Source organism: Capricornis sumatraensis, chromosome 4 (assembly GCF_032405125.1).
Source record: "Capricornis sumatraensis isolate serow.1 chromosome 4, serow.2, whole genome shotgun sequence".
Classification (NCBI taxonomy): Eukaryota; Metazoa; Chordata; class Mammalia; order Artiodactyla; family Bovidae; genus Capricornis; species Capricornis sumatraensis.
This window is the reverse complement of record NC_091072.1, coordinates 7,245,219-7,262,362: the sequence shown is the minus strand read 5'-3', so window position 1 is coordinate 7,262,362 and position 17,144 is coordinate 7,245,219. Positions and strand designations below refer to the sequence as shown.

Sequence of the window (17,144 nt, the reverse complement as noted above, 5' to 3'; positions counted from 1 at the left end):
TCCTAAATCTGGCCTTCAAGGCATCAGAGAGCACCACCCCCATCACTCACGTGCACCCCAAACACGCAGACGGATTCACCATCATCCCACGTATCAAATACACTCTATCAAGGGGTCCTGAGGACCTCCTGGCTGCCTTCTCCCACCTGACCTCCTGCAGCTGGAAAACTATTTACCTTTCCAGGCTCTCCCCCTGGGATCAGGATGGGAGCCCCCAGGCTGGCCTGAGTCACAGCGCACACAGCCCACATGGCCGCTCGTTTTTCCTCATGGACTGCAGGCTCCCGGACTGTCCCTGAGCACCCAGCGTGGACAGACCCCATCGGGCCTGCTCTCCTCAGGGGCCGCCCGGGAGCCTGAAGTCCGAGGGGGTACCGGAGCCTCACTCGCTCCCACGGCTGTGCTGCTCTTGCTCAACATTAGGGAAGCCCAGGGTCACTGGGGAACCACGTCCACGACATCCCAGTGGGGACGCAGAACAGACGACGTGGTGGCCTCGTGAGTGAAGGGGGTCCCCCGGAGTCGGAAGGGAGAACTTTCCAGAAACTGGACACCGCCGCATGCCCTCGAGGCCCATCTGGCCCTCCCGCAGGCTCTATCAGCCAAGAAGCACGGTGGCCCCTCGGCCTGGCTGGGCCCTCCCGGCCCCGCGGGTCCACACCTGAGCTCCAGCATCTCCTGCTCAGCCTTCAGCCTCGCCCTCTCCGCGAGAATCTCATCACAGATCACGTCGTAGGGTTTGTCCAGGTGATGTTCACCCATCACCCAGACCCAGACCTCATTGTCGGCTCCCAGCTTCCAGTGAACGGATTTGCTGTTGTCTGCAAGCAAAACAAGAATCTGGTTTGAAAAAGTATCTGCAGCCGTGGGTTAGGAGGTTTTCCACCGTTCAAGTATTTAAAGATCAGACGAAGCGAAGCACGTCCAACATGCTCTGAGCAAGCAACCCCTTCCAGGGTGGTGGCTGGAATGTCTGTTTTAAATCATGATGAGTGTGGGTTCGGCACGTGCCCTTTTTACAAGTCAAGACGCCGAGATGGGAAGACCACTGTCTGCATTATCTCTAGGGTAGCAGAGCCAACATCAGACCCCTGAACCTCCGAAGCCTAAGAATCTCCCGGGCAACCCAGCTGCTCTAGGGCATGGCGGGTCCACCATATTCCTAGGACTCACTGCTGGGTCCAAGGCATGCGTTTTAGAGTCAGACCAGCTTTGCTTTAAACCCTAGCCCTGCCACTTCGCCGTACAACTTGGACAAATCATTTAATCTCCCTAAGCCTCAGTTTCTTGTCCACACAACGGGAACGCTAATGTTGCTCTGGAGGACAGCCGTTGGGGGAGGCAGCCGTGGGGCAGGTCCCCGGGCGTCTGACGCAGGACCGCGCTCAGCAGAGGTGGGTGCAACCGCTCCTCCGTGCTGTTGGTGGGCGTGGTAGCTGAGAGACTCGCAGCAGCCGTGAGAGATGACATACCCGGAGTGGGAGACGTGGGGAAGCTCCTAGAATAACCCCGTTCCCTGCTGGTTGCACAGGCTGTATTTACCTTCTAATTCCTGCTCCTCCAATGGACACATCAGGCTCCCTGACACCCAGGATGGTGGGTTATCCCCTGGATAAGTTGGGGGACAGGCAGTCCTAAGTCTGAAGGTCCCGGAGGGGACTCACCAGGGCCATGAGGGACCTCAGCTCGTCCTCGTCCACATGCCTGAGCCCGAGGACACACACTTGCCAGCGCTGCTGAATGTGTGATGGGGGGCAGCTGCCAGAACTCAGGCCAGGCCGGGGAAGGGTCACAGGAAGCAGAAGCCAGCTTCCCACGAAAGAGTCTCCATCCAGCAGACGCAGAACCAGCATCCTGCTGTGGACTGAGGACGCGGCCACTCGGGGCCAGCCTAGCTCTTCCTCTGGGTGCCTTCTGCCCTCGGGGCTATGAAGATGCTCTGGGTACAACAATGTTCTCAGTAGGACAGTCAAGATGTCCCTGGGGGCTCAGGGGTAAAGAATCCACCTGCCAACGTGGGAGACACTGGTTTGATCCCGGGGCCGGGAAGATCTCCCATGCCGCAGAGCAACTAAGCCTGTGTACCACAAGTCTTGAGCCTGAGGCTTTGAGCCCGGGAACTGCAACAAGAGAAGCCGCTGCAACGAGAACACACACCGCAACCAGAGAAAAGCACATGCAGCAATGAGGGCCCCGCACAGTCAAAAACTAAATAAACGAAATCACCAAAAATAAATAGCATGTTGGGGGGCAGGGAGGAGGAGTCAGTCTGTGCTCACAGGTGGACGCAGATATGAGGGAAGGTCAGTCCCAGGTGGGCCCTGGCTGGGGAGGCCAGGTCAGCTCTGGCTCGTTGAGGAGATGCCCACAGGTTCCTTCACCGTGGGACGCTGGCACCCCTCACAAAGCCCCCGCACTGCCCGCTCTGGGGCAGCTAAGAATGTTCCCACTGTGTCTACCTCTCCATCTTCACCTAACAACCCTCTGCCAACAGTTCTGGCAGCAGGAGGAAGGTGGCCGGAGATGGCGTGGCTGAGAGCCAGGGGGGTGGGAGGGGCCCAGGGGTCCCTGCAGCTCCTCTCGGGACAGCAACACACGCTGCCCCTAAACCGTATCTGAGGGCGTAACGCAGGGCAAGCGGGGGCCGTAACTCCTGCTTGGGGAGGCCCTGCTCCGGGGGAGAGGAATCCAGAAACCCTATGAACACAGGAGGGGCTAAGAGGCAAAGGGGAGGGGCAGCCAAGGGGAGGACAGAGCCCCTGTTCCTCTAAGACAGTGCAGGAGGCGTAAAGAGACGGCGGCTCTGGGGCAAGAAGGAAGGGGGTTTTTGGACGTGTCAGAGAGCAGCCCTGACGGGAGTCTCTGCTCTGACGGCCCCTCTCCTTCGGGGCAAAGACACTGGGGTCCTCGGGGGGTCCACACAGCTCCCTGAACCCAGGGAGGGGGTCATTCTAATAAAGGGAGTATCAGCCTGGCGCCCCCGGCTTTGTGCCAAGACAGGGAGGGCTGTCTCCCACGACGTTCCCACAGCGTCCCTAAGGCTGGCGGGGTGCAGAGCTGGGTGCTGTGGGGTGCACAGGGTGAGACACCCTCCTGCAGGTCACCAGGGCCTGGGAGAGGAGGACAGGGCGGCTGGTCACCGACTTGATGAACTTCGCCACCTGTCTACCTCGTGCCAGGCCCTGAGATGGAGGCAGGCTGAAGGAGGCAGGCGCTGGACCACTGGTTAGTTAGGAAAGTAGTGGGACTGAGACAGTGATGAAGCTAGTTACTCAGCTGTGTCTCGGGACCCCATGGACTGTAGCCTGCCAGGCTCCTCTGTCCATGGGATTCTCCAGGCAAGAATACGGGAGCGGGTTGCCATTCCCTTCTCCAGGGGATCTTCCCAAGCCAGGGATCAAATCTGGGTCTCCTGCATTGCAGGCAGATTCTTTACCGTCTGAGCCACCTGGCTGAGGGAGCGGTGTTAAAGCGTTAGCGATGGGGTCTGGTGGGCAGGGGGACGTACTCTGTGACCAGGTGAGAGTACATCAAACGAGGACTTAGAGAAGGCAGGGAGCTTTGAAAGGACAGAGAAGAAATAACAAGTTCCTGGCATTCAGCTAGGGAGGCTGGGTATGGAATTTAGACAGAGAACAGAGTGGGTTTGGTGCTGGACAGGAGGAACGGTGTGACCGAAGCCCAGGGACGGGAACTGGCGAGGGGGCACGTGGAACCGGGGTCTCCGCCAGAGCTGACGAGGTTTGAGAAGCCACCTGGCTGTGGGCTGAGGTCACACGGGGAGCGGGTAAGCCCGGCAAAGGGGTTTACGTGGAGGGCCTGTGTTGCATAACTCTAGAAAGCTGTGCGAAAATCCCAGTGTCTACGGCACTTTATTTCTCCAGTCTGAGTTTTCTCTTTGATAAAACAGAGGTGATGAGTCTGAACTCACAGACAAGTGCTCAAAAAGAATTAATTCCATGTTCTTGGTCTGAGGGACCAACCAAGAGTCCACAACTGTCAGACATGGCACCACAAAACTCCCAGAAGAGAACACAGACAAAACATTCTCTGACATAAATCGTAACTATTTCCCTAGCTCAGTCTCCCAAGGCAAAAGAACTAAAAGCGAAAATAAACAAATGGGACCTAATCAAACTTAGAAGCTTTTGCACAGCAAAGGAAAACCATCAACACAATGAAAAGACAACCTATGGATCGGGAGGAAATATTTGCAAACAATGTGACCAATGAGGCTTAATCTCCAAAATAAACAAACAGCTCATACAGCTTGATACCAAAAACAAAATAAAACAAAAAACCACCCAATCAAAATGTGAGCAGAGAACCTAAACAGATGTTTTTCTGAAGAAGACATACATATGGCCAACAGGCACATGAGGAGATGCTCAACATCACTAATTATTACAGAAATGCAAATCAAAACTACAATAAGGTATCAGCTCACACTGGTCAGAACAGCCATCATCAAAAAGATTACAAATAATAAATGGTGAGAGGGTGTGGAGAAAGGGAAACCCAGCTACTCTGTTGGTGGCAGCCAAAGCTGGGACAACCAGTATGAAAACAGTACGGAAGTTCCTTAAAAAACTAAAGCTACCATTCGACCCAGAAAGCCCACTCCTGGGCCTATAGGTGCCTTCCACCAACCCTGGGCTGCAGCGTCCATGTGCTGCCTGAACTCCCAATGCCCAAGGAACTGCCTGCCACTCTGGCCGCTCCTCGTGGTCACTCACCTCTGACCCAGAAACCAGAGGGCAGATGCCTGGCCGGCAGGGCCTCCGGGATTTGGGTGCTACGGCCACGTTCCTTCCGACCAATGCCGTGCCAGGTCTGCCCTGAAATACGTGGAGCATCACCGAGGCTGTTAGCAACCCTACTTGGCCGTGAGGAAATTGAGGCTCAGGGAAGGGTAAGTTCCTTGTCGGGGATTGTAGGGCTGGTGCAGTGGAACCAGAATTCCTTACCTGACTGTGAGGCAGTAAAACCTGTGTTTAGAGTCACCTCTGATGCACTGTCCAAACTGAAATATCTTTGAGAGCAAAAAAAGGAAACCCACCAACAGGAAAGGCAGGAAATGAATGTTTGCAGGGCTCTGCTGAGCGAGCTGGGTACGGGGTCACTGTCTCGGCCCTGCAGAGCAGGACAGCGCCAGCCCCACGTTTCAGTGAAGACCAAGGCCCAGTCCTGGGCTTCCCTGGTGGCTCAGCAGTAAAGAATCTGCGTGCAATACAGGAGCCAGAGGAGATGCGGGTTCAGTCCCTCGGTTGGGAAGATCCCCTGGAGGAGGGCATGGCAACCCACTCCAGTATTTGTGCCTGGAGAATCCCCATGGACAGAGGAGCCTGAGGGCTACAGTCCATAGGGTCACAAAAGAATCGGGACACGACTGAAGCAATTTAGCACAGTAAGGCCCAGTCCTATGGGGACTTCCCTGAAGGTAGTGCGGGTAATAATTCTGCGAGTCTGTGTTTTAAACCTTTGAAAATATTTATTCTAGAGACAAAAGGAACAGAAAGGGAGCTGGAGAACCCACAGGGCGCCACCATCCCGGGCAGCAGGTGGTGGCACAGACAAGCGAGTAGGTCACTCAGGTGGGAGGCCGGCTGGCTCCAGGGGGTGAAGGGAACATCCGAGAGGGCATCTGAGTCCAGCACTCCACACGTGAGACTCAAGGCCATCACACTATCCAGCCCAGAGTGAGCCCAGAGCGGGCTGGGACCAGCGGCTCAGAGCAGACTCAGATCTGACGTTCAAACCCGGACTCCACCGGTGACCCGCCCACATCACTTTCTCCAAGTCTGTTTCCTTATTTGTAAGAATCAGGTGGCGGGCAACGTTCACTTCCCTGGATTCTTACAAAGATTAAATGAAATGACATCAACACAAGGGCCTGGCACTTGCTAACAGACCCACAGGGTGGTAGGGAGAACCTCCGTGGGACGGAGCAATGGGAGTGTGCTGAGACAGGGAGTAACCAGGGGACTCCAGGCTTCCGGTTTTGGTGACTCAAAGGAAAGCGGGCTGCTGATCATGGTGGAGACTGAGAGGCAGGAGCAGGCCTGGGGGTGGTGGGGGAGAGAGAGCTGGGATGATGCTGAAGAACCTGGTTTTGCATCAAGGGCCCAAGGATCTTCTGAGCAGAGATGTCGTTGGGTAACTGATACGAGACCAATGCTCAGATAAGAGGTCTGGTTTCGAAATACAGGTGTGAGATTCCATAAAGAGAAGAAAAGGTGCCCCAGGGAGGGAGTACAGAGACCCTGACCTAGTCAGGGGAGTCTGTGAATGAGGCTCAGGGAATCTGTCAACGTTGGGAAACTCTGCAGCAAATGCCCTCTGTATGGATTTTCCTGGTCCAAGCTTTCAGTAAGTTTTCCACGGAGTCTAAGGGACCCTCAATCGCACCTGAAGCTTACCAATCACCAGGGTAGAGTGAGGCTCCCCTGGGGAACAGAGGCATTCAGGGTCAGGCAGAACGTAAAAGACAACAGTCATGGAGACAGCGAGGGACCACGATGCGAAGAGGCTCTGAGAGGCAACTCACAGGGTGAGAGCCGGCTGAGAAATCAACTGAGCTGGGAACTGAGCCCAGCAACGGAGGCCACCGTGCTGGGTCAGAAGGGGAGCAAGGGAAGCAGGCACGGCAGATGGCACACCCCAGGGCTCTGTCGTTGTTTCACTGAAAAGGGAAGGCTCTGCATAAAGGAGCTCGTCTGAGAATCCACAAGTGAAATTTCACAAGGCCTGTTCCAAGGGTGCACACGGAGCATCTCAGTCACCGCTCATCGTGACCAGAGCCTGGCTTCTTGCGAGAAGTTCCCACCAGCTGGAGAGGTGTCTATTGCTGGGCAGCCTCTACCAAGTAAAGACCTCCTCTGTGTGCATGACCAGAAAAAAAAGCTTACGGAATAAAGGCTCCATGGGAGAACACCCACACAAGCACACGTTCAGACGTGTGCAGGGCAGCCGCAGACTACGGCAACTGTTACCAAGCTCCAGGAAAGCTCGACGCGCCAGGTAGGCTGAACAAGGGGCAACGTTTGTTAACAGTGCCAGCTATGGGAGAGTCAGGCCCAGGGTCACTGACCAGCTGCTGCCCTGGGCGAGTCAGTTAAGGTCCCTCCCTCTCCCTTTCCTCACCTGTGAAATGTGAAAGTAACTCAGCTCCAGGCTTGGCTGTGATGATTTCATGAGATAATAGACTTAAGCACAGAGTTCAGGGTCTGACACTCCAGCAGCTCAATCGGCACTGGTTGGGGCTAGGTTTACAGTCTAGAGCAGTGCTGTCCAATGGGAGCGCTGCCTGTAATTGTACATTTTCTAGCAGTCCTATTAAAAACTCAACAGGAGCCCAGGCAAGATGATGGAGCAGAAAGGCCCTGGGCTCACCTCTTCTCATGAGAACACCAAAATCACAACTATCTGCAGAAAAACCATCCATGAAAAAGACCAGAACCTACAAGAAAAGATCTCCTCCAACCAAAAACATAGAAAAGGAACCATGGTGAGACACACACTGCACAGTGAGACAGATACCCCAAGGTGGACGACCCACAGACTGGAGCTTCTCCCACCGGAGTGAGAGTTCTGAGCCCCAGGTCAGGCTCCCCAGCCCAGGGGTCCTACTCATCTGGGAAGATGAGCCCCAGAACATTCGGCTTTTGAAAGCCAGCGGGGCTTAATTTGGGGAATCCCACAGGGATGGGGGAAATAGAGACTTCACTCTTAAAGGGCGCACATGAAATCTCACACACACCAGGACCCAGGGTGAAAAGCAGTCATTTGATAAGAGTCTGGGCAAGACCTATCTGTCGGTTTTGGAGCCTCTCCCAGGGAAGCGTGGATGGCTACGTGTCACCCTGGGGCCATGAATCCTGGAGGCAAACATATTTGGGGACCTTCTGTCGTGAGGACATGGCTGCTGACAGTTTCCATCTTAGCTCATTAGTGCCAAAACCCGGTCCCACCCAACAGCCTCCAGGCAACCCAGGCTGAGAAGCCTCAGGCCAAATAACTAACTGGGTAGGAACCCAGCCCCAGCCATGAGGAGGCCCTAAGGACTTCCTGAGCCCATAGCTGACTCTAAACACGCCTCTGCACTTTGCCTTGCCCACCAGAGGGCCAAGACCCAACTCCACACACCAGTGGGCAGACACTGGCCCTTCCCTCCAGGAAGCCAGCACAGGTCTCCAGAGCAGTTATTTGTAAAAATACAAATAACAATCTCGAAAAAGAAAAGAAAAAAAAACAACGAGGCAGCAGAGGAACACGTTCCAGACGAAGGAAGACGATAAAACCCCAGAACTAAAAGAAGCGGAGATAAGCTTTCTACCCAGGAAAGAGCTCAGGGCAGTGCTTGTAAAGATGATGAAAGAACTCAGGAGGACAGCAGGTATGCACAGAGCAAGAAGTGGGGATTTTTAAACAAAGAGTTAGAAAATATAAAGAACACACAGAGAAGGAGAATACAATAACTCAAATGAAAACTACAGGAAGGAATCAATAGTAAACCAAACGATACGGGAGTGGATCAGCGAGCTGGAAGATGGAGCAGTGGAAATCGCTGGTGCTGAGCAGAAAAAAGGATGGAAAGAAGTGAGGACAGGTCAAGAGACCTTGGGGACAACATCAAGGCACTAATATTAGCATTATTGGGGCCCAGAAGGAAAAGAGACAGAGAATGAGCCTGAGAAAATATACGCAGACATAATAATTGAAAACTCCCCTAGCCTGGGAAAGGAAGCAGTCACTCCAGCCCAGGAAACGCACATCTTTCCAAACAGCAGGAGTCGCCAACCTCCAGGCTGCAATGACCCCCCATCACTCACATTACCACCCTCCACCATCCCCATCCGCGGAAAAACTGTCTTCCCTACAACCAGTCCCTGCTTCCAAAGAGGTTGGGGACCACTGCCAGACAGGATGAACCCAAAGAGGAACATACCAAGACTCACTGTAATTAAATCACAAAAATTAGAGATAGAGAATATTAAAAGCAGCAAAGGAAAAGCTTCCCAGGCGGTGACAGTGTTAAAGAATCCACTTGCCAATGCAGGAGACGCAAGAGAGATGTGAGTTTGATCCCTGGGTTGGGTAGATCCGCTGGAGAAGGAAATGGCAACCCACTCCAGTATTCTTGCCTGGAGAATCCCAGGGACAGAGGAGCCTGGTGAGCTACAGTCCGTGGCGTCACAGAGTCGGACACGACCGAAGCAGCTGAGCATGCAGCACGGGAGAAGCAACAACTAACATACAAGGGAAGTCCCACAGGGCTGGCCGCTGGTTTTTCTGAAGGACAGAAGGGAGTACCATGATACATTTAAAGAGACGAAAGGGAAAAACCTACAACCGGCAAAGCAAGAATCTGAGCAAGGAACTTCATCTTACATCGCCAGGAGGAGACCAACTCAGCAAACGTGAGAAAGCCAAAGTCTCTCAAAGAGCTCCAGGCCACTGGTTCCAGGGGACATAGCCCTTCTGCGGCCCCAGTCTTCACAGTCACCCACCACGTCTGCGAGTCACGTTCACAACTGATATGGTGCCAGGACGCCCCGTTGTACTTGGTTAACTCAGACCAAAGGATGCAAGGAAATGGAGAAGCCAGATCGGAAAGACACAGGCTTATGCTTCAGTTTGGACATGTTACCGCTAGAAGGAAAACCAAGGATGTCCTTGGAGAGTGCAGAGTCCTGTGAAATCCAGTGGACCTGGGTACCACTGGGGTGTGACCTTGCATGTATTACTGCACTTCTCCATGTAAAACAGGACCACTGATACCTGTTTTGGAAAAATATCATGAAGATGACATGTAATACATGTAAAAGAGCTTTGCATGGTGTCTGACAAAACAGGGGTTTAATAAATAGCTGCTATTGGTGATAATAATAATAATAAGTGAAGTACTCATATTTACTTCCATATCAATATAAAACCTTAACTGGAAAAAGGTTTTAATAAAAGACAGTGCAAGAAAAAGGTCACTAAACTGACTTCCCTTTTGAGTCTGTGCAAAGAAGAGAGATTAATTTTCTCAATCTTTGAAACCCTGAACGGTTTTATCAAATTTATTTTTCCTGGCTTAATGAAAAATGAAGAGAAACTGATCTTTGAATGCCTCTCTGTAAGTGACCTTGAAAACTGTTTTTTTCCAACAACATAGGTATCCGTCCATAACAAAAAGTGTGTGGATGGGTATGTGTGTAAGCTAATGCACGCTTTCCATGTCTCTGTGTATACATGATTTAACCCTGATATACAAAGAATTTTTCCTCATCCATGGTCCCAAAGACGCGGCCAAGCTACCAGGGATTCCTTGGGTCAGGAAGAGGTAGTACATTTGAAAGGTGAACTCACACTAAAAAAATCAGCATTATGACTTTTTTCCTTTTAGTAGTATTTGCATCTTGAAAGTGAATGTCCCTAAAAACAGAAGACTCAAAGAAACATCTCTCAGAGTCTACGGAATGGAAACAGCATTTCTAGAGAGATGCAGACATAAAGACTTTGCATGCTGGTAGCAGAATACCAGGGGCTTCCCTGGTAGCTCAGTTGGTAAAGAATCCGCCTGCAATGCAGGAGACCCTGGCTGGATTCCTCGGTCAGGAAGATCCCCTGGAGAAGGGATAGGCTACTCACTCCAATATTCTTGCCTGGAGAATTCCATGGACAGAGGAACCTGGCGGGCTACAGTCCATGGGGTCGCAAAGTGTACACGACTGAGCGACTAAGCCCAGTAGAGCAGAATACCAGGCATCTGGGATAAGAGGAGGTGGACCCGAACATGCCCCTCGAGTTCAGCTCCACGTGACTTTTTACTGCAGCTTAAGATCAGTCCGGTTTCAAGAAAGACATCTGCTCTCAGCCTCACCACTCCAGAGTACTGCCGCTCATGTGTGTGTGTGTGTGTGTGTGTGTGTGTGTGTGTGCACGCGCGCGAGCTTCAGGCTAATCAACTGCACCATGAAAAGCTCAGTAACACTGAGGGTCTGCCTGCCAAACCGGACCTCAGACGCGGCTAGCTGCTGACCAGTGTGAGCCATGCAAACAAGCAAGGAGGCCGCCCACCGCGGAGGCTCCGGGAGGAGTGAGCTCCGCTTACCTGTCTTCGGCCTGGGTTTCACTGGCAGGGACTCCTGTTTTTCCATAGCTGCTTCTCTTTCTTTCCAGCGGCGGACCTGCTCCTCCCTCATCTTGAAGAACAGGATCTGTTTCTGTTCCTCGTTCAGCTCTGCCAGCAGATCAGGATCTATGTACATCTCCGACAGGATCTGTTTCAGCATCTTTGCAGGGCTGAAGTCTTTTACACCTGAGGCAAAAGTTCTTGAGAACGGCTTCCAGGGCTGCCTCCCCTGGGCTGGCACGGGGGGGCACCCACAGACCTTCCCAGACGCTCGTGGGGCTGGGACGGCGGCAGTTCAGCGAACTGGCTCTGGGTTCCCACACCGGGCCCCCTGTCCAAAACGCCACTCATGAACCTGCAAAGAGCAACCGCCAAGATGCAACCGTGTTAGAAGGTACAAAGGCCAGGACGGGCTTAGGAGTAAGCTTGGCAGAAACACAGATCCGCCTTTATTTCAGGCAAGCTTTGTTAAGAGCTTTGTGTAACCTGTATCCTGTAATTTCCAAAGATACTTTAACAAAAAAACAAAAAAATAAACCCTAACTTTTTACCGGTCACTCTCAGGGAAACGAAAAATTAACAGAGGCTTGGCCGTCTCCCAACTAAGCAAACATGCGATTACCTCCGAGCTCAACAAACCACCACGTCCACAGCTAAAAACAGTTAAAGAGACAAAGGCAAGGATGAAATTAAAAGCCTCTCTCCAAACAACGTACTTCAAAAGCAAACACTGTTTTTGAGATTTCAGAGAATTACCCACCCAAACCCAAGCCAGGCTTAAGGAAGAAATAAAGAAGAAATAAAAATTAGACCATAATGCAATTTTCCCATTTTCCCTTACAAGCGGCTGTTAATACACACAATTATGCGCTGTCATCTTCACAGATGGACAGTTCGGTGTTCAGACAACTCACCAGAACCACAGAAACCGTGCAGAGCAGGACAGGGCACTCACGTGCATTTTGGAAGGGCACCAGGGTTTAGGCGTGCCTCTTCCAGATACCCTAATTTCATAGGGTCTAAATTTACAGACCAGATAAACTGGGGAGCCGTGAAATTAAAAGACACTTGCTCCTTAGAAGAAAAGCTATGCCCAAGCTAGACAGCATATTAAAGAGCAGAGACATTACTTTGCCAACAAAGGTCCGTCTAGTCAAGGCTATGGTTTTTCCAGTGGTCATGTATGGATGTGAGAGTTGGACTGTGAAGAAAGCTGAGGGTCAAATAATTGATGCTTTTGAACTGTGGTGTCGGAGAAGACTCTTGAGAGTCCCTTGGACTGCAAAGAGATCCAACAAGTCCATCCTAAAGGAGATCAGTCCTGGGTGTTCACTGGAAGAACTGATGCTGAAGCTGAAACTCCAATACTTTGGCCATCTGATATGAATAACTGACTTCTTGGAAAAGACCCTGATGCTGGGAAAGATTGAAGGCAGGAGGAGAAGGGGACGACAGAGGATGAGATGGTTGGATGGCATCACCGACCCAATCGAATTGAGTTTGAGCATGCTCCGGGAATTGGTGATGGACAGGGAGGCCTGGCGTGCTGCGATTCATGGGGTCGCAAAGGTCAAACACGACTGAGCAACTGAAATGAACTGAACTGAACTGAAGGGGTGACCAGGCTCATCACAAAGGGTCCTCGCTCTGTAAGACAGTTTCTCAGATGGCGGAGCCTTGGGCCTGAGCACACAGGTGACTTCACAGGGGCACCTACTCCTCAGCAGACGTGTTCTACTTCACACGTTTCCATTTGGTCTACTTTCAAAAAATATAGCAAACCTTCATATTTTTGTCATTAGGAGAAAATGATGTACACATTTCCATTCTGGGGGGAAAAACAGAATGCTTATTTTGTTCCAATATAATAAGAAATCCACAAAAAGCTCATTTACTTCAACTCTGCAGGGTCACCTATGTTCTAAGAAACAGACTAACAATCCTACCATCTGGCCACGCCCTCTCAAATCTCTTCTTTCTCCAAACTAAGTTCAAAGGCTCTTAAGCTTCAGACCAGTTGCTCAGCCACACGGCGGCCCTCCCAGGCCCACGGCCGGTCACCCCCGGCCCGTCTCCTGGTCATCTCCAGGCAGGCTGCCGCACTCCTCTCATGCCCGGGAGGCTCCTGCAGCTTCGTTCCTGCTCCGCCTCCTTGCGCAACTGTTTCTCCATTTACACCCGCTTTTTCAGAGAAGCACAAGCAACAGCCCAACAGCCAGGGTACCCAGGGTGCTCTGAGTACCAATAACATGTAGTTCCATTCACTAACATGCCCTGTGTAGCAGGGACCTTTACTGAGGCTACCACGACCCTCGCCATCTGCGTCCTGCCATCTGTAGCATTCAATTACCCGGGGCTCAAATGGAACACAGTGTTAAGAGAAATTTTTAAAAGAATTAAAGGCACCGTCTGACTCTAACTCAGTCAGGCACGCCTGCCCCAGGCTGCCTGGCTAGCTTTGTATTTTGCTTTGAGGCGACCCTCAAAGGCTCTAACGGCCACACCACTGATGTCCTGCGATGCGTTCCTGACTCTGGGGTCTCCAGGAGAGGGGCTCAACTAAATCTACACTCGACGGGGGTTTCCAGAGGCTGAGCTCTTGTCTGTAGGCGTCAGAACAGCAGGAAGAAGGTAAGTCCTCCACTGGACTCCAGTGCTGGAGACCAAGTGCTAAGAAGCCAAAGTGAATGAGTCCTTGACATTCCGAAGGAACATACCTCAACATAATAAAAGCTATAGATGACATTCTGGTAAAGGTCCTTACGCCGGGACACTTCTTGACCAGGGGTTGACTTTCACAGAAATAAAACACAGGGGAGAGGAGCTGCCCAGGGAAGCTGGAAGCTTCCGCTCTATCCCCCAGTCTGGAATTGGGCGACTCCCAGCAACAGGGACAGGGCAGGCAGCGCCTAAACAGGAAAACCCTGAAAGGGCTGAATCTGCTCTCCCCTCCCCACCTGGCGCCCTCCTGGTCTCAGACACTGACCCCAGCCGCAGCCACAACTGACCATGAGCAGTGAAGGCAGTAACTAACGAATCTTCATCCCAACCTTGGAGTTCAGCCCCTTACCATCCCCATTTCCTACAAGACGATGGAGGGGGTGTGCCCGGCCGTCTGGCTCCAAGTCAGGGGCACGGAGTTTGCCGGGAGCCCAGAATCAGGCTTCCCTGGTAGCTCAATTGGTAAAGACCCCTTCTGCAATGCACGAGACCCTGGTTCGATTCCTGCGTCGGGAAGATCCCCTGAAGAAGGGACAGGCTACCCACTCCAGTATTCTTGGGCTTCCTTTTTGGCTCAGCTGGTAAAGACTTCGCCTGCAATGCGGGATACCTGGGTTTGATCCCTGAGTTGGGAAGATACCCTGGAGAAAGGAAAGGCTACCCACTCCAGTATTCTGGTCTGGAGAATTCCATGGACTGTATAATCCGTGGGGTCGCAAAGAGTCAGACACGACTGAGCGACTTTAACTTTCACCTTTCAGAATCAGAGCATCACCGGGATGGGGAACTGCAGGTGACGTTTCAGAAGCAAGTTGTGGCAGCAGCAGAAATGCTGAACCCAAAGTGCGTGAGGCAGGGTTGACCCTCTTGGGGGCAGAAGCCTCATCTCTGCAAGCGCAAGTGGCCTTAGGGGAGGGCAGGTACGGAAAAGCCCCCACCCCAGGAAGGACAGCGGGCAGTGACTGACACACGGGGCTCACGGCATTCACACAGCGCACTGTCTACACAGCATCCACCCGCAGCTCCATCCATAGCCCCTGGGGAACAGACCAGCAGCGGAGACAGACTGGGGGAAAGGGCAGCTCTGTACCGCAGGGATGACAGGTCCAAGCTCTCACAGCTTCAATCTTGTGCGGTGTCCCCCAAACATGCTTTTTTTTTTTTTTTTTTTGTATTAAAGGTAATTAGTAGACCTTCAGGGAAAGACATTGGCTTCCCCCTATCCTCAAAGAAAACTCGGGGATCCCGCTGACAAGAATCCGGCGGGGCGAGGTTGCTGAAATACAAGCACTGCATGGGACGCTGAGGCTGGGGCCCGCCAGTGGGAACCTCAAACACAGCGCCGGCGGCCCGGGAGGCCAGCCCTGCCTCTGCCGGGCTGGGTGTCACTTCACATACCCGTGCTGGCTTTCCTCACCGTAAAAGGAGCCTGAACTGTGACTCTGTAACCTGAGGTCTGTGCCACACCATCCAGTGGGGACTTACGGAGGCAAGTGGAGGCAGGGTGGAGGAAGCAGAAAGGAGGAAGTCAAGTGGCCAGGATTTCCCCTATTTTACCCCCTGACAATCAATGCTGCGACTGAGTCTGGCACACCGAGTGCAGCGGGCTGCCCCCATTCAAGATCCAGTAAAAAGGACAGCTGGGCTAACTCAGTTTCTTCCTGTGCAATACTTTTCTTAAAAGACAAAAATGACCAGCAACACGTCCACGTCTGCTACTTTTTCCAAAAATAAATTTCTAATGGGTCACAGTTGTCTCCCAGGACTCCCATAGGTGTGGCCTGGCTCTCATACTTGCTCATACTTGTCCTCTAAACAACGATTCTTTTTTTTAGAGGACTTTTTGTATTTTTAATGTCTCTGAGACCTTACCCAAAAGGACGGTGCAGTGGTAAAGAATCTGTCTGCCAATGCAGGAAATGCTAGAGAGCTGGGTTTGATCCCTGGGTCTGGAAGATCCCCTGGAGAAGGAAATGGTAAGGCACTCCAGTATCCTTGTCCAGAAAATTCCCTGGATAGAGAAGTCTAGGGGGGGCTACAGTCCATGGGGTCACAAAGAGTCTGACACAATTGAGCACCAAAAAAAAAAAAAAAGCCTAATTAATCATAAAAATATTGTGATATGGACATTATAACTTTAATGGTAAGAATATCATTTGAATTATAATTCTTTTCAAACAGCCAGCTGTTTTCAGACTTTCGGTTATCTCATTCAACTTCGACTTATTAATCTACCCGCACAAAGGTTCTCTTTGAGGATAAAATGAATTGGGGAGAGGGGGCGACATCAATTTGGTAAATTCTGTAAAGATGATGTAACACTCTTCAGAAATTTGAAATCACTGCACACGGGTTTATCTAGAAATTTCACTCACGCCAGATCTACGCCCGCATTGATTCCACTTACCTCTTCACTGAAAAAAAAAAAACAAAAACAAATAAAAAACCTGTATCCAAGTCATTGTTTCTCTTAAGCAGGCATCCAACAAAGCTTTTAGGGTTGAGCGAACTCTTTAAGTTTAGAAAGAAAGGGGCGCTCCGTCGCCTCTTTCCTGTGACTCTTGGGGAGAGAAAGACACTCTGAGCGAACCTGCAGTGACTCCCCGGTGCCCCGGGCGCCACCCCAAGGGCGCCCTCGCGAACCCTAGGGCGGGGGAAGGTCACCGCACGGCCGCCTGCAGCCACCGTCTGGGCCCGCCTTCCGGGGGCGGCGCGCCCACCGCGGCCCCGCGCGGCCCCCCAGCGCAGCCCGCGCCCACCGGATCGGGGACTGCCCTGGGCGTCCGGGGCGCGCGCGCCTGGCGCACCGCCTTCCCCGCCCGCGACCCCCAGGCGCTCCCTCCCCGGCAGCCCGGGGCGCTCCCCCGAGGGACGCGGCCCGGAGCTGCCCGCGCGCCCCTCACCGCGACCACCGGCCCGCTCTCTGCGCCGCCGCTCTCCTGCCGGCGCGGCGACACCGGACACCCGACACCGGACACCGGGCCGCTCGCAGCTGAGCCCGCAGGGCGGAGGAGCGCGGGACCGCCACCCGCGGGGAGACCCCGCGCTGGCCGCCCCTCCCGCCTCCCGCCCGCGCCGGGCCGGGCCGCCCTGGCCGTGGGGCGCCGAGGGCGAGGCGGGCGCGGCCGGCTGCACAGACGCGCGGCCGAGACGCGGGCCGAGGGCCTCCCCCCGGCCAGCAGCCAGCCCCCCAGCCCGCTGCCAGCTCCCCGGCCCGCTGCCAGCCCCCCAGCCCGCTGCCAGCCCCCCAGCCCGCCCGCACCTGCGGCCGCCGGCGCGTCCCTCCGTGCTCCCCGCGGGC

At 53.1% G+C, this 17,144-nt stretch overlaps 1 protein-coding gene across 1 annotated transcript in view; it reads right to left on the bottom strand.

Annotated features, from left to right (window-relative positions):
- Window positions 1–17,144, bottom strand: part of SH2D4A (SH2 domain containing 4A) — a 64,716-nt gene extending 47,572 nt beyond the window's left edge. The window contains exons 1-3 of the mRNA XM_068970751.1: window positions 17,106–17,144; window positions 11,102–11,477; window positions 662–821 (exon numbers count right to left, since the gene is read on the bottom strand). Coding sequence (XP_068826852.1) covers window positions 662–821; window positions 11,102–11,282 — 341 coding nt within the window. The 5' untranslated portion in view covers window positions 11,283–11,477; window positions 17,106–17,144. The remainder of the gene's footprint in view (window positions 1–661; window positions 822–11,101; window positions 11,478–17,105) is intronic.